This window comes from Gallus gallus, chromosome 2 (genome assembly GCF_016699485.2).
Source record: "Gallus gallus isolate bGalGal1 chromosome 2, bGalGal1.mat.broiler.GRCg7b, whole genome shotgun sequence".
NCBI classification, from domain to species: domain Eukaryota; kingdom Metazoa; phylum Chordata; class Aves; order Galliformes; family Phasianidae; genus Gallus; species Gallus gallus.
Window position 1 is genome coordinate 46,169,181 of NC_052533.1, and position 26,707 is coordinate 46,195,887.

Consider the following 26,707-nt stretch of genomic DNA (forward strand, 5'->3'; position numbering starts at 1 on the left):
ACACGCAGTGCATGGTATATTTGTGATACTACAGTGTTGCAAATATATATATTTTTACAGAAATTAAACTACTATCCATTTTAAGACATACAAGAGGATTAGTTAAGCTATGTGATCAGGATGTACTGTTTGAAATATATGCTTTATTTTTTTGATAAAAAACTTTATTATATAAAAATATTTATAATATAGCATTACAAAGATATGCAGTGCTTACAGAATGCATGTAATACATTTTTCTCTACCAAAGATGTTGCTGCAAGTGAAAACAGAAATGTACCATAGAATCATAGGCTGTTCCTAGTTGGAAGGGATCCACATGGATCACCAGTCCAACTACTGGCTCCCTGCAGGACTGCCCAAAATTTGAGCCCTGTGTCTGAGAGCGTTGTTCAAATGCTTCTTGAACTCCAGCACAGGAAGAGGGTTACTATGTCCAAGGTGCAGAATCTGGTGCTCTTGTTAAACTTTATGCCATTGGTGACTGCCCAGCCCTCACATTTTCAAGATCTCTCTGCAAGGCCTTTCTGCCCTGAAGGGTGTCACCAGCTCCTCTCAGTTTAGTGTCACCTTCAAACTTCACTCAGTATACCATCAAGTCATGCATCTGAACCATTTATGAAAATACTGAAGAAAACTGTCCCTAAAATGGAACCCTGCAGAGCCCCACAAGTCACTGGCTGCCAGCCTGTAACCCCTTTGAGCCCAACCTGTCATATCTGTCTTCTCTCCTGCTACAGGGTAAAAGTGTTTTGTTCATGTATTTTTTGAACTAAATATGGATCAGAGTAGCTTATTGCTTTCTTGATGACACATAGTTAATTGGCAGTCAGCGAACTACACATCCAAGCTGACTTTTTCCTTGTTTCAAATGTCTCTCTAGTTTCACAGTTACTGTTTAATATGGCTGGTGGTCCTCTTCCTCTTTAACATGATGCTCTTGTGGAAAACACCTCAAACAGTTTCGTCTCAGATTCACACACATTGCAAACTCTCACAATTCTCTCTTAACAGCTGTTGTGATCTAGGCACTTTGCCAAGAGTGGGCCACGTGAGCATCCCCACATCTCCCTTGTGAACTTCAGTGATATCCAAATCACTAATTTTCGTTGTCATGTAGCAGTACTCAGACTGACCTGAAAATAATCTCTCATGGTCAGTCCTACTGATACAATAGAGCTTGCATCAGGAAGGAAGACAGGGAAAGAAAGAATTTGGAAGAAATAGGATCTCGTGATATAACCATCTTGGACATCACTTTTTGATGGGACCAAAAGCAGAGTAAGATAGCAGTAGGATTGTGCAAGTACGGGAAGACCCAACAGTTATTATTTGATTGCTGTATGGTGAGAAAGAGATGACGGAGTAGCAAGAAATTGAAAGATTCAGAAATAAGATAAGGTGAATTTCAGCAGCACTGTGGGAGGAGACTTCCACTGGAAATTAATTAGCCGCTAACCTATGATTTGTCAAAATATCAAGATATTATTCTACTGTCTAAATTAAGAATATGACCTTTTAAAGATGTCAAGAGGAAGAAAGATAAATTAGTCATTGCCGTCCTGTGTCACAGCAGTCAGAATTTGATAGTCTTTTTTGGGATAGGTGTAAAACAGAAGAGCTATGAAATCCTGGATGTCTTCCATAGAATTATTTTGCTGATTTTTTTCCTCTTTTCAAATACAGATTAATTCTCTCTTCAGAAATAGCAACTCAGCAATAGTCACTGAGATATAGTAAGCTTTTTAGATAGACCAGGTTCATTAGCTTTCTCTGTCCCTTCAATCTGAGCAGTATTGTTTTAATTTCTTCTACTAGTCCAGTGTACAACATTTATAGAATTGATTCCATGTTAAAGATACCCAAAAAAGTAATTATGTACAAACTTCAGAACTGCAAAAAATTAACACAGGTGAAAAAAAAATGCTTTATATTTACCTTGGAAACATAAAATATTTGACTTTTTAAGAAAGGACAACTGTTGCCTGAATGATCTAAATAAAATGATTCTCAGCACTACTTTTTCTTAAAAATTGAACAAATCTGTAGCTTGTATTCTAAACATACAATATTCAATGATGATGTGTAATTTTTGCTGCTGGAGATGTTATCACAGTACGGGAAAGAGAACAAAACTCTTTTCTGTTGCAATGATATCTCCAAAAAGTGATTCTGAGAAAATCTTTTAAAGAAATTAATATGTACTGATAGTTTGTTTTTAAAGAATTGTTTGAGTTACTCAGTACATTTGGGAAGTGACACTTGTCTTTACAGTGAAGTAACAGACACATTTAAGTGGAACAATAGCTTCATCAATATTTTATGAGAGTTTGCAGGAAATAAATAAGATACATATGTGGAAAACGTTATGGATCATTACATTTCAAAGGTCTGTCCCAAATTCCATTAAAAATTACATTTATTTGTGTCTGTGTTTCTACACACTTTGCAAATTCTCTTGAGTTTCACTGTGGTGCCTTAGAGTTCACTAAGCTTGATGTAAAAAAAAATAAAATTGATGAGCCCATGCCCTTTCCTCCTACTATTCGAGGTGTATCCACTCCTCACTAAACAGGGCTGTGAGGAAATCCTAGAGGTAGGCCTCCAGTCAACCATCTCAGATGTGGTAGGTGGTTTATCCCATTATTTTGGGGAGCAGTTTTACGTTGTTTCCAGTGCTCACTTTGACGTGTTGAGTGGATTTGCCATGCTTCTCCAGCACTGTGCTCTGCCAGATCCAGGTTCCCATGCAGTTGGAGCTAGCAGCAGGACAGCCTGCTTCGAAGCATGCCAAACTTTTGTTTGAAGAGACGGCTTCCACTCAGCACAAAGAATAGCAGATCCAGGCAGCTTAGGCTGGTGAGACTCAAAAAAACTTCATTGTAGCTTTCTAAGTGTTCACTGTCACTCACATACTTTATGTAGTAAGCTCTAAAGAGGTGATATGGAAGGAAGCAAATTATGATGACACAGATGAATATCAAGTTCTTCACCTGGGCCCAGAACTCTTGGTGTGACCAGAGAGAGGTGGAGAGTTTTCTTGACACTTTGACCAGAATAAAAATCTGCAGGCCCAGGAGAACAGAAGTAATTAAGGCGACAGCTGCAATTATTAGGTAGTTCAGGATTTTGACGCTGTCCTGTTTCAGCTCCTTGTGGAATTTAAAGCATGCTTTGTCATCATACGTCCCTGAGCGTCCATACTGAATGCAGAAGACAGGCACCATGAAGATGATGACAATGACCCACACAGCAACGCTTGCAGCAATGGCATGTAGCTTTCTATAAAACTCTACCTTGTCCTTCCATTGAAAGAAGACCAACCACCGGATCACCAGTGTGATCACGTAGAATAGGAAAGTCAAATACATGTGGATGTGCACCATAGCACTCACCATTTTACAGAATGGTATGTGGAAGATCCACTCCTTATTGACATAGTAGTGCAGACGGAAGGGCACTGTGAGGAGAAGGAGACCATGTACCACAACTAGATTAATTATGGCTGTAGTGGTCACAGACAGACTGTTCATCTTGACCAGCACAAATGACATTGCAGTGGATCCTATCCCACCTCCAGCAAAGGCAACTGAGTAGACAGTAATCAGGATAGCTCTTGTGGTGTTGGTGTAGGCAAAGGCAGAGAAGGAGCCATTGCTGGCTATGTTCTCTTCAGTCATATTTCTGAAATTCTCCTTGTACATATTCTAAAAAAGAAAGAATACATGAAGACTGAGGTAAGATGAGAATAACAGAGAACTCACCTGAAAAGCCAGAAGAGCTTTCAATCTGCTTCTTACTTGAGAGATAATGGTGGAATCTCACACTTGGAACAAGCTGCAATGGTTATTCAAAAATACTCCAGACTAGAGAAAAAGGTTGGAATGCTTGGGAGTAGAACCTGCAGTATTTTACAACATTATAAACCATTCTCTTAAAAACAAGCATGACCTTGCAGTAAGTGCAAAAAAGAGATCCTTAGAGAAATCATGATTGTGGTGGTTTTGAAGTCTCTGTTACTAGTTCACCTCTTTCCTGAGTATCTGCATGTTTCTTCAGAGAACACCACATACACTGTTTGAATTCTGCTAGTCATTCATCCATTTGTTTATCTGCAGCACAAATCTGCCCTCTTCAAAGCCAGATAATAACCACAAATTTTTAGATCAAAGCTATACATTTTGTTTGCTACTGTGCACTGAGTTTTGTACACACTACAGTCAACTCCTTCTACACCTGAATAAGAACTTAAGTACTGTGGATATGCAGGCTCCATGGAGATCCTGCTCAGCCTGAGCAACGTGGGCTATACTGTTCTGGTGCTCAGGGTCATGTCACATCTAATACATGGAGTCAGGGTGTTACAAAATAGGGTGCAAAAAAATGTTAGGAAAGGCCATCCTGGGTTATAGCTAATAAGATTTCCCAACCTGATCTGATGGAGAGTAATGGAAAGTTTAGTAAGTATGCTGTACGTCATTTCAAGGAGAGATTAAATACAATTTGGAGAAATCTAAATACAAGTTCTGTTAGCATTTTTAAGTAATAACAAAAGTATGTGAGAGAAGAAGTGTTCAGGTAGGGCATCCTCCCGAAGCAAGAAACTACGGAAGTATCGAGAGGATGTCCACACTAGAGTCACAGAAAGAAAGCCTGAAAAACTGAACAATGCTGGGCTCTGTACTAACTCAGTTGTACTGCTAACGCAACCTGAAAAATCTAATTTAAAGCTGGCTCTGGTACATCTTCCACTTCACCTGTGAATCTTGCAACAGAAGGTTTTCTTCCTGGATGAGTTTTTGGAATCTTTTCTTTTGATACTGCAAAGTTAACCTCACAAAGAAGTACCTGCATCTCTTTGTCTGGTTGGTATTTCAGCTTGTTTTCATAAATTCATTGGGAGGGAAAAAGTTATTTAGAAATTCCCTCTCCTGTGGAAAATCTGTATGGTTTAATATCTATATAAATATTAATATTAGTTTTATAAACTGGTTTTGCTTACAGTGAGGTGAATATATCTGTAATGTGTCTCAGATATTTTTATTTTTTCTCAGCAATGTTTCTAGAAATTCACCTCTACAGTAATGAACGTCTCTTTACACACTGAATAATCAGTTATTCTCTAGTTACAACAATGAAGCTAAGACTTCAGACATTTTATTGCACTCAACATAAATAGCACTCCCATACCTCGAAAGCACATGTAACGTTTGTTGGCACATACTGACCTTTTATGTTAGAAAGTAAAGGCAGACACAAAAAAGACCTTCTTCTTAAAGGTGCTGCTTATTGGCACATCACACTGTAGATTTTGCAACAGAAACCGTAGAAGTTCCTTCCTGTTCTGTTCTCATTTCTGAGATGTTGCATTTCAGCCTCAGTGCCGTGCAAGCCAGAAGACATTAGCAATAGCAACTTAGCAGTTTTTCAAGCTGTTAAACTTTAATTTGAAAAGATGTCTCTAAAAAGTGGCATTATCACACTGTTTTAATTTAAAACGCATATTTAAAGTTTAAAAAGTGTCACGGCTCTAAAGGCAACATGCTGCAAGCATGGATAGATGTTAGCAGCCCCAGTAGCAGTGTTGTGCTGTGAGAGGAAGGACCTCTCGTGGTCACTATTCAGAGTCCAGCAATGAAATCTGATCTGAAAGAAGGAAGGAAAAGATGAGCAGAGGTCAGATAGCTGATATTATCCTCATACAGTCCTATTAGGTGGAAAGATAGAGACCCATTAGTGCCAACCTAGCCACTGAAATACAGGCTTCTGCAGAATTTTGTAGTATTGCTAACTTCCTTCATTGTAAGATTCTGCTGAAAATCTCATTTTCTTTAATCTCCAAAAAAATGAAAAAGAAAAAAAAAAAGTTGCCAGCAAAAAGGATATATTTAATAAGCTTATGAGGTCCTCTCTGCTACAAGCATCCAACTGAAATGTCATTGCATGACAAAGATAGCGTATTGCATGACTCAGGGTGTTTCACAGAGGAAATGCTGCTCTCAGGTAAGATGAGGCTTCCTGTTTTACTGACAGTCACACTGCTACAACCCACTGATGTGAATTACAACTAGAAGTTCCTTTGGCCAGAATTTTACAGGAGGTACATGGAATGGGAAATGGTGCAGCTCTTACAAGTGAGCAATTTCTTATATGTAGCTGTTAGAGCAGGTCCAGAGGAGGGCCATGAAAGTGGTCAGAGGGCTGGAGCACCTTTCTTATGAAGAAAGGTTAGGGGAGCTGGGTTTGGTTAGCTTTAGAGAAGGGGAGGCTCTGAAAGACCTCACTGCAGCCTTCCAGTACTTTAAGGGAGCTTATAAAAAGCAGGGAGACTATCACAGGATCTGATAGTGATAAGACAAGGGGGAATGGTTTTAAACCAAAAAGAGGAGATTTAAATTAGATATTAGGTGGAAATTCTTTACTCAGAGGCGGTGAAGCACTGGAACAGGTTGCTCAGAGACGTTGTGGGTGCCTCATCCCTGGAGGCATTCAAAGTCAGGCTGAGCAACAGGGCTCTAAGCAACCTGATATATCTGTAGGTGTCCCTGTTCATTTCAGGGGAGTTGGAATAGATGACCTTTAAACGTCCCTTTCAACTCACATAATCCTATGATTCTTCGACCAGCAACAAGGAAATGATGGCAACCACTTCATTTGAATGCCATAGCAACCAAGGAGATATCTGCTGGTACCAAAGGCTCAGGGACATTACTGAAAGAATTACACTCTATTCTGACAAAAGAGATAGATCACCAAGAGGCCAGATGCTGGGTGCTTTCAGAAATATGATCAGCAAAAAGACTGCATGCTTTTCAGTTACCAGTGTGGATAACGCCATTACATTCATTTTGTGTTACTTTCTGCACAGCACAGTCCACAGAACTTCCCTGGGCTGCTCTGGTCAGGCAAGAGCATGTTATTTATACAAACGATTCAGTCTCTTTCAAAATCTTCCCAGTAAAAGCATATTCATTCCAACCTAAAGGAGTTTATTTCTCTTTTATCCGATAGTTAATCATCCTTCCTATTTTAGAAGGAATAAACCCGTTCAACTTCCAAGCATAGTATATGCTTGTATTTTTTGCTTTTTGATTTAAAAACTTTTGTCAAATATTTGTTTTCCCTATATGCAGTAGAGATAAGAGATTCTTATCCTCTCTTTATTCCAATCATACTTGTGGGTCCCCAGTGAGCTGCCTGTATGTCAGCAACACCGTGCTCCTACTCTTTGCTTCCTAGATGAACATCTTTGCATTTCACAGTAGTAGAATGCATGTTGTTAGTTTGCCCCCGACTTAGCAATCCAGATCAGTCCATCACTGACTTGCCCTCTTCACCACTTACTGTTTTCCCAGGCAGGTTCAGCAGTTGCCGTTATGTTATATCACCATTATATCAGCTTATCCACAAATAAATCACATTTGTCAGCAAAGATAGCAGTCCTACAGTCTCTGCCAAACAGTGAGATCTAATGTCTGTATAACAAGTGTCGGCAAAAGTTACCCCCCTGTGTACATCTGCTGAGGGACTGGCAGGCTTCACACGGATTTCATGTGTTCTGACAGTTGGATTATGCAGAAGAAGCTTTTGCAGCCTGCATGCAACCAACTGAGAAGCTTCATTTAAATTTGCGGAGGGGAAAGGTTCCATTCAGAAGAAAGACTTGTATTTTTGACATACTTAACAAAATGGAAAAAGAAACATTTGTCAAAACTGACGTCTCTGCAATAAGTTAAACTAGGTTGGTAGCAGTGCAAAACACAAATATTGTTTCACAGAAGCCTGCTTAAAATGTGCATTTGTTTCACAAACATCCTCATTTAGTCTCAGAGCTGCTCTCTGTTGAGAGCACTGTAATTGCTTTTTGATTTGCTCAAATTCCATGCTGTGTTATGGTAATGCAGGCTGTGTCACTAGAATAATTGCAGTATTCTCTTAATTTCAAAATAACCACACACACCTGAAATTTGAAGCATAGACCTCTGTTTAAAGGAAAACATTACACATTATAAATATGACCTATTTTTTTTTTCACATAGCTTTTAGCAATTCCTCTAACTCATTCTCATCCTCTGACTTTTACTCCTGTCTTGTAGGCTGTGTCATCATTATCCTGGCCTTTTTTTAGTTTAAGTTCAGTCTACTGAAACATGAATAAGATGGAGAAACATGTTGAGTCCTCTTTTGTTTGTGATTTTCATTGTTTATATATGAAAATGGAAACTATGCAGTCCTCCTAATTATTTATCATTCAGATTATTGAAGAGAACAATTTTACCCTTCTGTTCATTACAGAGGTTGCATGGTACCAAACACACACACATGCAAACAAAAAAAAATTAAGAACTACCAGTTATCATTACAAAAAAGGTTGAAGCAATGTCTTCCTGTACTAGGAAATTACAAACTCAAATGATAAAAACAGTTGTGCAGAAGAGCTTTGAAAGAAGTTCAAAATAATACTAGCAAATTGGGCACTGTTATTTTTAAAGTTGCAAATTCATTTTAAAAGCATTGCCAACCAGGTCTTTTGTTCATTCTTTGTATGCTTATACTTCAGTGTTTATCTCCGCTCTTCAAGCGTTGTTTACTTGGCTGTTCATTTCAATGTAAGCTCTAAGAACAAAAAGTAGAACACCTGCAATTTTGAAGTGCCACTGCTTTACTTATTCCTTTGAATCTATGACAGAGCAGCAACCATGAGCCTCAGCTTTGTGAGGGCAAGGCTATCCATAGGCACTCAGCCTCTGGAGAAATATTGGTTGTGTTCTCAGTGATGAGTTCATGGGGAGAAGAAATGGTCCTGTGGCTTACACGTTACTATCTCCTACCACTGATGTGATGTCTTGTCAGAACTGGTTTTAAGGGAATTTAACACAAGATCTCTTAATTTACGGCAACTTATTAGCCTTTGGGAGTCTTCAAAGCCTCCTGTTTCTGAGTAGTTCTGTTTTTCTACTGCCTAAAATAAACAAGTTTACACACATATGTAAACCCCATAGAGATGATTGTTCAGAAGGTTGCTCCTAGGGCAGAAGGGATCGTTAGAAAGAGTGTTTTGATTAAAAAAATAAACCAGTAGTACAGGAGCATGATCTGTACTGCATCTGACAAAAGAGTGAGTTTGGATATGCTTAAAGGATAGACATCCAAGTACAGGGATGCACTTTGTGCCACATCTCATCTATGCTTTCTGCCAAGACAGTTGCCCAGTATTCAGATCTCTTGGGGCTCACTGCCGTTGCTACACATGTGCAGTGCTAGAAAAAAATTGACTAAAATATTTTAGTAAATGAACATTAGCCATGTCAGTATTGAGGACTTACTGGGAGAAGTGGTTGTGTGGTGCACATAATAAGAGATGACTTACTGCAGGACTGAGTCTCTGTTATGAGTCTGAGCAAGGTCAGCTTTGCCCTCCTGCAAGCTTTACTCATTGCTGTCAGAACACACAGTTTTTTTGGGTACAGTGCTTTTGAAAGCAAGGGTATTAACATCCAACCTTTAGATACAGTCTTATGTAAGAACACTTTAACTGACTATATCCTGTTGCTTCACATTGGTTAAAAAACACCAGGGACATGCTGTTCTTGGTACTTCATAACAGACTGCTCTTATTAGAGACCTTCTTTTTCACATTTCACAATTTTTATAGTGGCCAACAGCAAAAGAGGTACAGATAGTAGTAATAAAGTGGTGATAATAGTGATAACCAGCTCTTACCTAATGTCTTTCTACATTTGATTTCAAAGCCCTGTTAAAAGGTACACATGATACTCTTCATGATACAGCTGAAAAGCACAAACCACTGTGGCAAAGACAGATATAATGCTAGGATATCCTTAGATCAAGTCCTGTTTCCTTGACTCCTCTAGGTCTTGCTCTAGAATAAATACATGACAATAACAATGGTAAGAAAGCAATGATAACATTATGATCTGCAGGTAGTATTTAATTTTTTTTATGTTTTATAATATTATTGATTCATAGAATAATTGAGTACCTACAACATGTTAAAGCATTTATTATTGTTGACTTTTATAATAATTACATCATGTTTGAGTTATATAATATTGTTGATACATAGCAGTGTTACTTTCCTGAGTGATTATCACAAATGGTACTTCCCATGTTAAGTTATTTATGCACCCTGCAACGAATTTTCAATTCTTTTACTACTCAAAGTGAAAATAAATATTGAATTACCAGAGTTTGCTCTGGGACAGACATTGTTATCTTTATTTGTCTCTAAGCTGTAGTTAGTGTCGGTTCTAGGTAAGAACTTCATATGCATAGGTGCAATTCACTTTCCTTGCTAAACTGATGCAATTTTGCCCAAGATTTTATCGACAGAATGTTAAATTTCTAGAGTATGTTTCTCTCACTGCAGTTCAAATAATAGATTTCAGACTGATACATTCAGATTTTCACCATTAATAGTCTAAGTTGGTGAGAGAATGTGATTGTTGTAGATATATCAGCTGAATTTAAACACATGTGCTAGAAATGTATATATTTTGTAAGATGTAAGTAATTTCTGAGGGTCTGAGCAATATCCCAAAATGTTAAAGAGGTATGATAGCAGTTTTGCATAGTCTCATTATGTCACCTGCATGAAGCCGTCAACTAGTTTAAATTTGCGTTATAGGAACAATTCCGTGGGCCAAGGCTGCTTGAAAATAGTTGAGAGTCTGGCCCAGATTTCAAGGACTACTTGTCCTGAGCTCCAAGTAGCATCAAGGCTCCTTTGCTCTGGATCGTCTGAAAGATCCTTGAGAAATGAGAGCTGTTTGCCTTCTGCTCAGGCATAATACCTGCAGTCAATAATTTTTTCAGCTGTTCTGAACCTGGAGATGTGCATAGAATAACCATGGCAACCCAGGTGTTTTGATTTTCTGCAGTTATTATGTCAGGACTCAAGATCAGGAGTGCTAATTCAGAAGTAGACAACACAGGGTGGTGGGAAGTATGCAGGTGTGACGGTTTGGTCTTTTGAAAAACAACTTTCCTCCACTTACGTAGGTGGCAGAAAGCAGAGTATAAGATTCACCTGAACACCTAACATTCATTGTGGGTAACTTGACTTAGCTACTTGATGGTAAAGCTGGAGTGACATTTTTGAAAACACTGAGCTGATGCCATGCAGAGAATCAGGGCCCCAGAGGGATCCCTAAACCAGAGATAGAGTGGGTTTCAAAACATTACCCGAAGTGCTAAGGATGGTTTCCTTGGTAAATAAACTTTGCTAGACAGATGAGGAAACTTTTGCTAGCTAGAAAACTCTATTAGGAGTAGCAGAGTATACCTTAATTATACTGTTAAATTTTACACTGGAAGAGCTAAATCCTGCTCCCTTGCATTCATGAAAGCATCCGGGCTTGAACTGCTAAAATACTGTTTTAATACTTGACATCTAGACTTCTATGTCTCTGTATATATTCAGAGCCAGCACTTCACCTGCATTTACACTAATAAACACGTAGGTTGCTCCAAAAGTAATGCCTCCCATTCATTTCCACAAAAATTGCAACAGCTACAAAGAGTACAGTAACACTATCTGATAGAGTAAATTCTCCAAAACACTATTTTTCAACACACCACCATTAGCTTTGCATTTTTACCAGAGATAAACAAGAGACTGATTGCCACGCTCTCAAAAATCTGCACCAGTGGAGGTGACCCACTGTTGCTGTCACCACTGCTGAAACGCACCAACCACCACATCACTGACCTCACATCCACTGTTTGGTCTCCAGAAATGTTCAGCAATGTACAATGTCAGTGGATGCCATTTTTTTCTGCATGGAGGAATTCAGTTACACACCTTTGCTTCACATGCACTTCCATGTCAGACACCATTTTGTCAGACTGCCCCTCTGCTGCTATCTGCCGTACAGCAACAAAATGCAGTGCAATATTAATGGAAAGATTTAGCCTCCGCTGCCATACCACCAACATCTACCTCTGATGTTGTGGTCCAACATAACAAAATAGGAGGAATTGCTTTCAGAGCAGCCCTTGTATAAACCGAGGCATTGTCCTGTAATAAGCCATGAACCTGATTCTTCTCTCTGCTATATAATTTTAATACAACTTAGCTTCAATTTCACTGATTGTAACTCTGGTAGAATGCAGTGGGACAGCAGATTTAGGTCCTGCTTGTTCAATTTTCCCTTTGAGTTGTGTCTGAATATAAATCAGCCAATAGCAACTATGGCATGAAGACAGTTTCCTCCGAAACCACCTTCCAGAATCCTGCAGTAGAGATACCATGGAGCTGTCCAGATAAAACAAGGTGTAGTTTCCTGACAATGGATATGATTTTAATCTATCCGCTGATAAACTGGGGAAAAATTTGCATTTCCATGTATGTTTGACTGAAAGAGCTGGTTTTAATGGACTTATCTGTAGGATGACAAACTCCAAGCATGGTCCTATTCCACACTTTCTTTCCTATTCCACATCCTTTTCTTATGATGAGTCAGAGCAGTGTCCTTGAGCAAGGGTAGTGTCTGGTACAGGGATGACATGTGGGGAACGCATCTTCTGCTACATCCTGTCCTCACTCAAAGCTGAGGTCTGTTCAGAGTCTGTCCTGTGCCAACTATGGATCAGGTCCTACTCTGTGAGAACTGGGTGAATCAGTAATTAAGCTCTAACTGTGACAGGTTAATTGCAATTTATCAGTTAGCAAAAGATCAGCTGCTAATATGAATAACTGAAATTCAGTATGCAGTTAAATTAACTTTTAGTTGCTACTAAGACAATTACATTTTTGACTCATATTTCTAATGTGCCTTATTATTTTAAACACCTGAGTAGAAAGATAATAATTATCCATGAAAAGAAAAATGTTCAGTATCAGTATCAGCTGAAAACATTTTGTAGGCAATAGGTTTCTTAAAATGTCTCTATCTGGGTTCTGAAGCAGCTGTGGTTTATGGCTGTCACCCAGGTGGTGTAAAGCATCCTACGAGAGAGAAATACTGCCTGTGACACATCTGAAAGAACATTCTGCAAAAAGCATAAGGAAGAAAATGTGACTTGCAATTCCTCATTTTGCACATCTTTGCACAGCAGAGAGATAAATTCAAGCTCCTGTGAGAAGTGGAAACATGTCTGGGTTTTCCCTTTTAGTTCCCTTTTCTAGAAACAAAACAAAACAAAACATTTTGCAAGATACTATCCCCAGGCATCATTACTCAAAAGAAATTAGCTTAAAAATACCTGAGCCAAAGTGGCGTAGAGAAAGACTGCTTCACCCTGTCTCTCTCATTACCTTTCCCTTCTTTGCAAGCACTGAAATTGCACCTCACTCCGTTTTAAAGAGCAGTGTATACCAGTAAAACTGCCTCAAATTTCTGTTAAGGCCTTTCCCTAACCCAGATCTCTCACTAGAGGACTACAGCAACAACAGCAACAAAAAAGCAAATCCACATAAAAATCTGTTGTACTACTAGTTTGATAGTGTGGGGAAGCAACTCAAACCTAGAAAAAAAAAAAAAAAACTTGTTCTAACTCTAGTAATTGGTCTCATTTTCTCCATAACTTATGTTTTCTGTTGGCACTCTGCTTTGGCTACAGTGTCACTGAGGAAGGCAAAAGCTGTCAGAGCTACAGACAAAAGCTGTGTGTGCTGACTCTGGGTCTAAAGGGGCCTTTATAGAAGTTGTGCGATTTATTTTTAACAGCTGCACGTTTCCCTCCTTTCATAGGGAATCCAGCACAGGTATTCACTTATCAGAGGGAGGAGCTGATTGACAAGGAGAGGCATTACTCTTGCCATAAGGTTGACATTAGACTGTGGAGAATGAAATCACATGTGCACTGCCATGCAAATCGAATACGTATACATGTCCTTCTGAGAAGAAAAAGGCAGTCTCTTCACCTAAAAATATAGTGTTTGCCCTAAAATTTGTTTGAATTATGTTCTAGAAGGAAGCATGTTGTACAGTGGAATATTTTTATAAATGTATAGCACAAATCCACCGCTACTTGTTCTCAAGATGTTTCCTGCAATTGCTAATACTGATTTATTCTCTGATCTTTTGTTTCATTTGATTTCTGACTGCAGATACGAAACAAATGCTATCATAGAATGCAAGAAAAAAGAATCATTTTAGTAATGATCACTTTCCTGATGAATATCCACATATATATAGATATATAAAATTAAGCACATTAAAATGTGCTCTCTATTTTGGCAAAGGAACATACCTCCCTACATTAGTCTAGACTGTCTGCATAGGTAGCGAAAGTATAGCTGAAAGTAAAGCTATTGCCAGTATTGCTAGTTTGATACTAAAGATGCTTCCCCTACATCAGCGCAATGAAAGACAGTACTTCAGTACTGCCGCTGGGTAAGACAGGAGCTTGAAATTTGGGAATTTAGTTCTTTATATATCTTTCAGAAACGAGGAATGTACTGCAAGTGAGTTGTTCTGCACTGCATTCAAGAAGTATATCTATTTACAAGAGCCGTTCCTGGCCAACAAAAGTAAAGAATGTGTAATGAAATGAGGCACTGCGTGCATGCAGCTGCTCTAGTACATCAACATGTTTGGGCTGAAATGGCTCATTTTACTATTAAATCTAGAGACTTCTATTCCAAGCTAACAATAAGCATTTGTGTTACATAAATATCTGTGGTGTATTTGCTGAAATGTGATGCTAATTGTGATAGCGGTTAACCTGTTAATTATGCATTTTAAGAGACTTTTGCCTATTTGAAGTGTGGCTGAAATTACAGAGAATCACAGAATCGCAGAATTGCAGGGGTTGGAAGAGACATCAAGAGATCATTGAGTCCAGCCTCCCTGCTAAAGCAGTTTCCCTACAATAGATGGCACAGGTAGGCGTTCAGATGGGTCTTGAATATCTCCATAGAAGGAGACTCCACAACTTCTCTGGGCGGCCTGTTCCAGTGCTCTGTCACCCTTACCATAAAGAAGTTCTGCATGTTTGTATGGAAATTCCTATGTTCAAATTTTAGGTTTTAGGCCATTGCCTCTTGTCCTATCACTACACACCACTAAGAAGAGCCTGGCCTTATCCATTTGCCTCCCACCTCCCTGTAGATATTTATAAACATTAATCAGATCCCCACTTAGTCTTTTTTTTCCCCAGGCTGAGCAGACCCATGTCTCTCAACCTTTCCTCATATGGCAGAAGACTCCAGGCCCTTCATCATCTTTGTGGCCCTCCATTGGACTTCTTGAGATCCCTGTCTTTTTTTTTAACTGGGGAGCTTGGAACTGGACAAAGTATTCTGAATGTGGTAGAGTAGAGGGAGAGTATGCAGTTTTGGTGCCCACTCGGGAGCAGATGCAGAAAGAACTAGCATAAGAGCTACTGCTCTAGACTGTTGGAGGTGTAATCACATCTACCATTCATTTCACCACCCCCTCACTTGCTTTCCCTCAGCCTCTCTTTCCATTTCATTGACACAAGAGCCTGTAGAAATTCTTGGGCCATGCTGTTTGTGGTCATAATGCTGTTTGACCACGTGTGATTTGTGTTTCCAAACCTATTTGGTTTTGGAGCTCTGCAGAGCATAGGCTGTGCAACAGAACAGAGCACCATGCTACTGGGCTCCTATTCATGGTTGTTCTTAAGACATCTCTGTACAAAGCAGAATTAAAAACAAATTATCAATTAACCTCCCTGCTTAACTTCTTTCCATTTCTTCCAGTTCATTTGATGTAAGTACTTTACAGATTTTCAGTTGCTGGGAAGCATATGCCAAATATTTTACTTCCTTATTATGTAAGTCACATGAGCCCTTCCTAAATGAAGGCAGACTGAAGGACATTACAAGCCCTTCCAGACTGATGTGTAAAAGAAAAAAGAAAGAAAGAAAGGAAAGAAAGAAAGAAAAACAAAGAAAGTTAATCCATCTGGAGTCAGTGGAGCACGGTGGAGAGAAGGCCCAAATAATAATTTGGTACAGCATGCACATTGTAGGTGATAGCCCATGCCTAGAGGAACTCTGACTGGACATAACAACATGCTTCTGTAACTGTATCATATCTTGTTCTCAAGTTAGTAAATTAAGTACTAGTTTGAACACATCCGAGAAATAGTTTCCCTGCTGATTTCAGTGGTGTTAAGGATCCAAAGAAGATAAGGAAAGTAAAGCACACAGTTAATGTGTTTAACTGTTCTATTAAACTGGAAATGAGAAGCATCAACTCACTGAGGAGAGATACCCATTGTTTCCTAATCCTTTTCTCTTTGCACCAGGAAATCAGGATCATTACTGGAAGTGATTCAATGACTTCTACAGCTCTCATGGTGAGATGTCTCATGATTCACTGTGAAGTATCACTAACGCAATGCTAAGTGCAGATACAACAGTGCCTTCTGAGTACCAATTGCAGATTTTCTGTTATGCCTCCCTTACCTTGGCTGGAACTTTTTTCTGCTTTCTTTCACTTAAGAAAGGAAGATTTCATTCTGTTCATCGAGCTGGCAATAACATAATGAATTCTGTATCATGAGCCATCTCCACTTTATTTTCAGATTCACTTTTCACTAGACAAGCTACTGGATATCTCAGCTCATCTGGTGATCAACCCCTTCTCACTCCTAAGATTATTCTCACATTAACTTAATTTCAGCTGTGTATATGAGAGCTTTTCCTGGTTAGAAAGAAATCAGTTAGTCTAGTGAGAGGTTCCAGCATTAAACTTTGTTATGATTTTTTGAAGTACAAGTGCTGCTCCAAAAGTAATGCATTCTATGTTATTATGTTGGCCCACAACATCCAAGGCGGATGTTGGTGGTATGGCAGTATAGGCTGAACCTTCACATCAATATTCTGGTACATCTTGTTGCAGTGTGACAGATGGCAGCAGAGGGGCAATCTGGCCAAATGGCATCTGACGTGGAAGTGTGTATGAATCAAAATTGTGCTATTGAAGTCCTCAGTGAGGAAAAAAATGGCACCCATTGACATTCATTGACGTTTGCTGAATGTTTATGGATGTGAGCGCAGTGAGGCAGTGGGTGGCATGTTTCAGCACTGGCAACAGTGTGTCATCACTGCTGGTGCAGATATTTACAAGTGCAGCATGCAGGCTTTTGTTCATCTCTGGCAAAATAATGCATAGCTACTAGTGGTGATAACTTTTAAAAGAAATATTGTTTTGTAGCTGAGAATGTGTACTATTAAATAATGCTATTGTGCTCTTTGCATCGGCTGTAATTTCCGTGGAAATAAACAGGAGGCATTACTTTTGGAGCAACCTACATATTTTTCCACTTTTTTTTTTGTTGGTTTTTTTTTTTTCTGATCAAGAAACAGCCTGAGCATGTTGGTTCAGTGGCAAAAGAGCAGAACTCATGCAACTGTTTGATATGGCAACAAAAGATATGTATTGTACCATGTGAGTCTGAGGTATGCACGCAATTCATAACGCAATGCTTGCAGATAGATCATCAGATAGATAAGTGGTGGTAAGCCTATGCTGCTGTGATGTTCCCTCTGGTCTAACTTATTCCAGTTTCCTAGACCTAGGGGTTATATTATACTCTATGCTTCAGTTAGACTCTACAGAGCTAGTTTATGTACCTCTATATAGCACTGCATGTACACACGAAGTTTGTGGCTGTTGTGCCTGTTGAATCATAAAAACATTCAGATTGGCAGTGATCTCTAAAGACTGTACAGTCAACCCCCCTGTTGAAAGTAGGGCCTTAGAATGAATTCTCCAGAGCCCCATCAAATCAAGTGTTTCTATTTCCAACAAGGGTGATTCCACCACTTCATATTTTTCAGTCTTCTTTGAGAAGGAGACGAAACCAAGACACAATATCCTAGTTGTCACCAAACAGGTTCTAATTGGAGTGGCATAATCACAACTTTGACCATGCTGCCTGTACTCATGCTGATATGATCTACAACAAGGTTTCCCTTCAAAGCTAGCTGGGAGGGCACACAGCTGACACATGTGCAGGTTGTCATCCATCAGGACACCTCAGGCTGCACCCTAGCCAGTCAGTCCCCTTTCGTCCCAAAACTGCTGCATTAGACCACTCTGTCCAGAGCATAGGATTTCACTATTGCCTTTGCTAAACATAATGCAGTTTTTGTTGGTCTGATCTTCCAGCCTACCACAATCTCCCTGTTTGGTGACCCCTCCTTTCAGCCCCTCCATCTTCCAATTTGGTGTAATCTACAGACTTGCTGAGGATGCATTCAAACCTGCCAGTTTTTATAAAATTATTGATAGTTTTAGGCTCAGTATTGACTCCTGAGATTGTTGACATTTAAAATGGCAAGGAAAATCTTCTCAGACTCTATTTGCTTCTGACAACATACTTAGAAGGCCGGTAATTTACATACCAGAATGAATTGCAAGCATATAGCATAGAATCATGCAACAAGACAAGGCAGAGTAGCCCACTATGCACAGCACCACTTTTCAACAATGTTGTGTTCTTGCAGCAGTTTTCTTAGCAAGATGAGTCTGTGCTTGACTCACAACCTGCAGAGCAGCAGACACAGGTTTTTTTTGGGCCACATGTGAACAATGTATTCAAAGGTGTGATATCTTTCTGTGGGTGCTAAGATCATCAAGGGGGTTTAAGCTGACATGTAGTGAGAAGCTCCTGGACAGCAGCAAGGTACTGAGGAGTATATGGTGCCATTAAGGTTTACAGCATAGTTTTCCCCTCTGGAAGTTATTTGTGTGCTTCTACTGTTAATGTTGGCACAAAGACGATACAGTTCGAAGTGAAAGGTGAGAAAACAATCCTGCTAATTCCTGTCTTCTCAACTGTGGGTTTACAATAAGGGTGGAAAAAAAAAAAAAAAAAAAAAAAAAAAAGGCTGCTACTGTTTCTACAGAGGTAAAAATAATCACACTAGTACATGACCAACCAGCAAAGTTCTGGAGTCCAAGCAAATTACTATGCTACCTGAATAATATGTGCATTCATCAGCCAACATTTAGTTACACTGGTCACTTTGCTGTTGTACCTTCCGATTATTTTTCTCTTCTTTTCAGACACATCTCTGTTCTATGTGTTCTTTATGTGTATCTCTCTATTTTTTTTCCCTGTTCGCAGAGGAAGGCACTTAGCTGCTCTTCCTGGCTAGTGGGAAAGCTCTTCAACATCAGTAACATAGAAAAAAAACTGTCATCCATGATTCCTTTGTTGAATTCCTGATGGCCTCTTGTGCATACTGAACAAGAGAAGGGGAGCAATGTAAAATTCAGTATCAGAGCAGATAACCAGTGGCTAAATCAGCCACCCAGAGCCCTCAAGAAGTGGGTGCTAAACCACTCATTAGCCATTCTTTCAGGGCTGAACAAGTGCCTGAAAGCATCAGGGAAGGCCGAAAGCAACACAGAGATGGCAGAGCTTACAGCCCTCTGACTGTCAGGGAGAGTTGGGATTCTTGGGAACTGAGGTGATTTTTTCATCAAAGCCAGTCAGAGAGCTAATAGAAGAAGTATGGAAATTTCCTTCTTATTCTGTTTAAAGACTGCTTGCTGAAATTACTAACACTACTCTTGTATTTCCAGGTTAAGTTTCCTTTTAATAAAGTTTTAGAGGTGGAGATGTTTTTTCAAAAGGATCCCCGGCACCTTTCCTACAACCCTGATGCACATAATACACATCTAACTGTCTTATGCTTTGTTTCAAAAAATTGCACAAAATCTAACATTCACAACTGCCCCAGAGAAGTAAAAACCCAAAGTACTTCTAACTTTGATCCTATAAATTTTCTCCCAGCTTAAAGTTTAAAGCAGCAAGCTTACCTCCCACCAAGAAACTTTATGGTCCGTCCAAATCTGCAGCCTTCTCATCTGATTTTAACATTTCCCTTCTCCAAGGTGAGGGAAGAAAATTCTCTTTCTGCATGACTAACTCCAATACCTCTGCTGAACACCTTTCCAGCACTTACCAGCAGACTCTGCAGTGGCATAGCAGGAGACTTCCCTCACTCTGCACATCTCCCTGACTTCACAGAGAAGTGTTGTTGAGGAAATGCAATTGCAACAAAGCTCTTTCTTCTTCCTGAAATACTGTCCACTGCCCTTAAACCACAAGGGTGCTCAGACCAATTGTGTTTGCCTGTTTCTTTTTTTAAAAAAAACTATTCTTGTTCTGTTCAGTGCAAATTAGATATTGCCATTTAATGTGGAATGTATCTGCTTGTAGGTCATTACAGCGGTAGGAAAGAAAGAGCACTAGTAGGACTGAAAGTAAAGAAGTGCATGTACAGGAATGAGGTTATATGCACATACGGATTTATGGATACAGACATCTCTCCTGCGGTATGAAGGTCACTCAGCCTCTCCACATTTCCTTGGTTGCTCAGATAACACTTGAATGTGAGTCAGCACTAAGATTTTGTGCATTCTGTGGTCTGTGTGTGTCCACTCTGATGGCACTTACAGTCCCATATGTAGGATTGATATCGTGTAAACGGTGAACATATTGACCTGAGAGCCCTTGCAGGCACTTTCTTCATGATGCAGTAATAAGACATATGTAGTAAACACAGAGCAGGGCAGCCTGCAAGGTCCAGTGCTTTCTGGCACTCTTGAAATATTTCTATCTCATTCTTGAATGGCAGTCTTCCAGAGAGGGAAGTTCTGATGTGCTGTATGTACACTACAGTCTTTTTATTAATGAAAAATATTGACTTGTTTATAAATGAAAAGTAATGTGAGGAGAAGGAGATTTTGGCAGGGAATTGCTATTATAATTACTCTCTTCACTATACACTATTGGCAGTATTCTTAACTGTATTCAGTGCATGTGTGTGTAACCAAAAATCTGTCAAAGCAGCAGAGGTACATGCAAAGGCTCTAGAAGAATTCCTTAACCCTCTTTAATTTATGAATCTTCTATCAGTGCTGCAGCAGTGTATCTGCAAACCCTGACTACATAGAAAGGAGCAGAACAAACTCACTTCATTTCTAATCTTGAAGATACATTCCCAAGAGTTTCAGTATGAATAATAAAAGTATTCAGAGTAAGGATTTCTCTTTCTTCCAATTAAGGGGATATGCTTGGGGACTTTTAAATTCAAAAGCTCATTAAATGCTCTGTACTATCTCTTTGTCAAGATTCTCTGAGATAAAAAGTAATAGAATGGGAAAATATAGCACTATTCCTAGCAATGTCTAACTCTTCTTAGTTTTTAATAAAGAAACTATTGTTCCAATTACTGGTTGAGCTTATAAAATGTTCTTGTAAAATTTCAGTGATCTGCAGTTTAAAACTTAAAATAAATTCAATATTAAAATTTAGTGAGGCTTCTCATAAAATAAAAAGTACAGCAATATTTTCCACTACATCTAAATGCAAAAATTCAAAACAATGTTGAATTTGTCTCAACTGAGTAATATCCTTCTAGTACTATTGTAGATGTTGAGAAGGTAAGGCGTAAATAGATCAAATGATTTCTTCAAAGTCATACAGAAGGCATGCTACTGAATCAAGATTAGACTGTATCTCCTAATTCTGTGCTTTATGCTTTAGAGTGTAGGCTGCGTTTTTCCCTTCAGTAACAATCAGGAGGGCTTCGAGAACTAAACTTCTCACATTAACTTGTGAAATACAATAGCATCACTGTTGCTTCAGTCCAAAAACAGCTGTAAGTTTTTTAAGAGCTGCTCATCCTAAACACTCATATAGACAAGAGCATTGAAAAGCTCTGAGACTTTGATTCGTTGAGGAGTAAAGTTTGCACTGTCCGTGGGAATGTAGTTGTATTCATGGTTCATAAATCCCGATCCACGGTCAGAGCACGAAGGTAATACAGGATATGGACTTCTGGAGGTCATTTGTTTTAACTTATCACTCAAAGTAGGCAAGTCTATGGTTGTTCAGTGCCAGTCCAGTAGTTTGAATGTCTCCAAGGTTGGAGAGCATATCATCCATGGGCATTTGTTCCAATATTTGACCACTCTCACAGTGAAAATACTTTTTTCTAACATGTAAGAGAAATTTCCCATGCTGCAACTCATATCCATCGCCTCTTGTCCTATTGCTATGTAAGGCTGGGAAACATCTGGCTCCATCTTTGTCTATTGCCTCTCATGGGGGAGACAAAGACAACAGTAAGATCTACCTGTGCTCTTGGTAACGCAGCTCGAAATACAGTCGGCTTTTTTGTCTATCCTGGCTCATGTTCAACTTCTTGTCTACCGCGTACCTCCTGACTCTTTCCTGCGTACTTTGCTTTTTAGACTGGCAGTGCTCAGACCATAATATTTCAAGAGTTTATTCAGTCCCAAGTGCAGAGACTTGCATTTTCCATTGCTGTCCTTTGTGATGTTCCTTCAGCTTTGTTTTTGCAGTCTGTCCAGATCTTCCTTAATGACCTATAGCCTTGCCCTTGAGTGTATCAACCACCTGTCTAATTTGGCAACAGCCTCAAACTGACTGAGGTGCACTCCATCCCATTAGTCATGTCATTACTGCAGATGTTAAATAGTATTGACCTAAATACCAGCAAAGGAATAATACTACTTGTTGGTTGTCCTGAGTCAGTCCTTCCTAAATAGTCCTAAATCCCTGTGATCCCTCAATTTCTGTGAGCCTGGATACTGTTTCCAAACAGATTTACTATATAAGTAATAGGTGCTATCTTCCAAAGATGGTTGAGATCAACCTTATAATAATAATATGAGGAATCTTAGCAACATGAACATAATGATAAACATAAACCACAGGGTCTGTGGACTGGACCCTGTGGAACACGGGACATGAGAAGTCAGTGATGCACTTAGTGAAGGTGTACACAGGATGGGTGTCAGGTACAGAACCTTATGGAGGTCCTCACTGTTTGCATCACAAAGGCCAGCAACCCTGGTGCTCCATCTCCCAGAGTCTGTCTCCCTGCAGGCACAGTTACCTCCATGCTTCTGCCAACATAAAGCATTGCTAAGGTAGGCAGTGAAAAACGTGAAAGTGAGTGAACAGCTGTTGCTTATCTGCTTTATTTTGGAAGTAATTTGTCCTGGTGGCTTGAGCATGCCCATCAATAAATCACACCAGAAATCTGTAAGACTTCAACTACATGCTTAATCTTCACAAGTAAAAACAGTCTGATTCATACTGTCATTTCCAGAGAAGCAACAGAACTGTTCCTTACTAACTACAGAACCATGAAGAGAGACAAAAAAGTTGAACCAAATATCTGGTTAATACAGTGTGTAACTTTCATGGCTTAGCTCTTCTATGATCTCTATTCACTGTCTAGTTCTACTTGGTGCAAATAGAACCTTACAGTATTGCATGATAGAGGAGTGAGGATGGATTAAAGCATAAAGATAGAAAAAAATGGAAGGTCTGATGTATTGTGACAAGCTGTCTGATGTATTGTAATTAAAATACTAGCAACACTGATGTTCTCCTGCACACAAATGGCTTGGACCAGCCAGTTTTCAGTCAAGTTCTGTTTCCTACTCTATGCAGTACAACATCTATATGGGGACTATAGTTGCATCTGATGAAAATGAGAATTGTAAGCATATCTTCCATGTAAGTTGCTGAGAAAAATCATTGAGCATCTACTCTTTGCCTCTGTCTATCTTCTTGAGCAGTGAAGAGAAGGACAGTGGATAAGCCTTTGAGAGGCTCAGCTGGTAAACAGAAATCACCCATTATGATTTCTGTCATCCCAGGAATGTTTTGCTAGTGACTGAGTGATACAGTTTGGATTAGGTTGGAGAATGCTGCAAGAAGACTGAATTCCCAAGAGATGTCTTCAGCAAATAACATGACATTTCTGTATGTTCGTAGGCCTCACCACACATGTTCAGTAAATACAGTAGATGCTTGATGTTTGCATTAATTTGTACTATTTTCTCCAGTGTTTTTTTTTTTCTTACAAATTAAAGATGATTGATATGGAGATAACTGGATCATGAGCAAATTGTCTGAACACTGAATAGATTATTGAACTTCTTCAGAAAAGCCAGTGAATTGTCTTCGTAGAGGAAAATGTGCATGATTTCTGCAAGAATAGGACACTGTTGATTTTAGCTGACCTTTACTAGCCAGAAGAGACATGGATCTGTTTTACAAATTTCATGTTATTTTCCTTGTTCATAACAAGTTAGAAGTGAAAAAAAGGTAGTGGACACGAGCTGATGCTGAGTCTTGAGTTATCCACCTTGATGATGAAACCTCTGAGGGTGTATCTTTCCTGTGGTGAGCATGACATGTCTTTTGCTGCAATGCCTGAATAGCAGTGTTGGTTGCTTTTGTGGTGCAATGCTGTGCAGAAAATGAAATAGAAAGTATACTTTGCTTCTTATTGTGGTTGCCATGTTTAGGAATAGGCTTGTCTACAGGCAGATAGAAACAGTTCTGAGGCAATGACAAACTGTATTCTGATGTTTGGACTTTCCAGCACAACTATCAGTGAAAAATAGTCTTCGGTTAGTTAGGAGAAGGAAGCAACTCAGATACAAGAAATCATGCTAGAAGCAGTGAAACCATTCAGAGCAAGAGGAATTTACAGAACTTATAACATCAGCTCCTTTGCAATGAAATTGAGTGACTTACTTTCCTAAGGCAAACTGGAAATGTAAGGCATTGAAAAACTTTCTGTGATGCAGTCACCTTCTGTTTGTCTCATCTTCTGTAAGAACCACAGAAGTCTTTGGCTGCTGGGAGAGTTCATCCTCCTCAGGAGCCATTATCAAGCGATATGCCATACCTCTGGTTACCACCTGAGGTGAAAAGCTAATCCAAGGAAAATACCTTTACTTTTATCACAGAATCACAGAATGTCAGGGATTGGAAGGGACCTTGAAAGATCATCTAGTCCAATCCCCCTGCCAGAGCAGGAACACTAAGATTACGCCACATGGGAACGTGTCCAGGTGGGTTTTGAATGTCTCCAGAGAAGGAGACCCCACAACCTCCCTGAGCAGCCTGTTCCAGTGTTCTGTTACCCTCGCAGTGAAAAAGCTTTTTCTAGTATTTATGTGGAACGTTGTATGTTCCAGCCCATTGCCCCTTGTCCTGTGATTGGATGGATGTCACTGAGAATAGCCTGACTCCATCCTCCTAAGACACACCCTTTACATATTTATAAACATTAACAAGGTCACCCCTCAGTCTACTCCAAGCTAAAGAGACCCAGCTCCCTCACCCTTCCTTGTAAGGCAGATGCTCCCAGTTCAGTTTCTGGCATGCGGTTATCATGGTCGCCAAGTCTAGTTTAGGAAAAGAATATTACAGAAAAATAAGTCCTTCCAATCACATGGAAGGAGAAACAATATTCTTTAAGCAATGTGTCTACTTAAAGCACGTTGCATGCATCCACTATGAGCATTCATGGCAGACATTCTTTTTTTGTGCAAGCAGACTTGGAAATTAACAGAGAAATTTAAAAATATATAATTTAATAAATAATGAAAACTCACAGTAGATGCAGAAATCAGATTTAGGGTTACTTACCCATGTACAAGCAAGAAACCTCTGGATAAACAAGACGTAAACGACCTTTCAGCTGCTGTCATAGGTCAGACAACTGCACTCCAGAACAGTCAAAAAGCTTGCCTTGATGCATTTGGAAGCCACAAGATTTCACCTCCCTCCCAGTTTGTCTTAGGAGGAAGCAACAACTGTCTTGTGAGCTATTGTGGGTGACAGCTCAGTTCTTTCACAGAGTAAATAAAGTATGTTGTTTGTACAGAGACGGTAATGCAACAGAAATAAAGTAGCCATAACGTGTAAAGGAACACAAGGCAGAAAATAAGAAATTAGAAGTGAAGACATGAAGTCAGGAATATGACACCACTGAGACTGCAAAATCAGGTACTCAGAGATCAGGAAAGGGAGAAAACTGAGCAGAAGTTTCGCTTTCCCCATCTAGATTTGTCTGGGTAAGATTCCTCTGTTTGAGATAGAGCATTTTTAATTTGCTAAATACTGGAAGGATGGAGAAGCAAGGAGGGATGACACTACAGCCACCACAAGCTGCTCGAGCTACCCAGATTGGTATGGGATGTGCAGTCTAAAGACTGTATCTCCCTTACCTTTGTATTTTTATGGTGACAGTTCTAGGAGATCTGATAAATGGAAAGTTAAGACTGGTGCTTTTGTTGAGCCACTTCAAGTTATACACCACACTGAACACTCAGCTTGAACATATTTTACTTCAACTATAGCAGCTAAAATTGAAATCCTCACCTGAGTACTCGGGGACTGGCATTCACTGTGAGAACCCCATACTACTGGCTGTGCCTTGAACATTGCTGAGAGACAACTGCTGCCTGACAGAGCTCACAGACTGAGCCAGCAGTTAGTATAAATCTTCATCAAGGAATAGTTCTTGCTATTTTAAATTGAGCCAAGACAATTCCTCCCAGTTACCTAGGCCTTGTCTCCCCTCCTGCACCACTAATGCTTCAGTCAGTAACTCCGTATGACCTATAGGAAAACAATCTTAAGGCTTCACTTAGACTTTCTCTGTAACCAAGACATATCTTTTTCCAGAAAGGAAGCTCCTATTTCTAGATTTTCTCAGACCTGGCAGCAAAGCTGATGTGTTTATATTTACATTGTTGTTAATTTTCTCTCCCTATCCTTCTACATGAACATATTTACACACAAGTGCATGTGCACATGTGCTAACACAAACACAGACATATCTTTGTTTAGACAGACTTGCTTCATAATCTATGGCTGAACATAGTTGAATATAGTTTTTACGTCTGAACTAAAA

The 26,707-nt window shown here is 39.4% G+C and overlaps 2 protein-coding genes across 8 annotated transcripts in view; one reads left to right on the forward strand and one right to left on the reverse strand.

Annotated features, from left to right (window-relative positions):
• LOC420734 overlaps positions 1-26,707 on the forward strand; it is a 56,563-nt gene that overhangs the window by 15,665 nt on the left and 14,191 nt on the right. The gene's annotated exons all lie outside the window — the stretch shown is intronic.
• On the reverse strand, positions 138-25,542 carry GPR141 (G protein-coupled receptor 141). Of its 7 annotated transcripts, XM_040695824.2 has the most exons (5): positions 19,770-19,958; positions 9,724-9,883; positions 5,229-5,646; positions 3,801-3,901; positions 138-3,707 (listed from the first exon to the last, which is right to left on the reverse strand). In XM_040695824.2, the coding sequence occupies exon 5, from the start codon at positions 3,702-3,704 to the stop codon at positions 2,760-2,762; it is 945 nt and encodes a 314-aa protein (XP_040551758.1). In that variant the 5' UTR covers positions 3,705-3,707; positions 3,801-3,901; positions 5,229-5,646; positions 9,724-9,883; positions 19,770-19,958; the 3' UTR covers positions 138-2,759. The 7 variants fall into 7 exon arrangements, with proteins under 7 accessions (XP_040551758.1, XP_040551759.1, XP_040551757.1 ...); XM_040695825.2 differs by having other exon boundaries at positions 3,801-5,646; positions 19,916-19,958; XM_040695823.2 differs by having other exon boundaries at positions 3,801-5,646.

Coding starts and splice junctions, on each gene's coding strand:
- GPR141 (XM_015281687.4), bottom strand. CDS start 19,817: ATGAGAAGGCTGCAGATTTGGACGGACCATAAAGTTTCTTGGTGGGAG. Junction 3,708..19,769: donor ATAAAGTTTCTTGGTGGGAG/GTAAGCTTGCTG, acceptor TTTCTTTTTTAG/AATATGTACAAGGAGAATTT.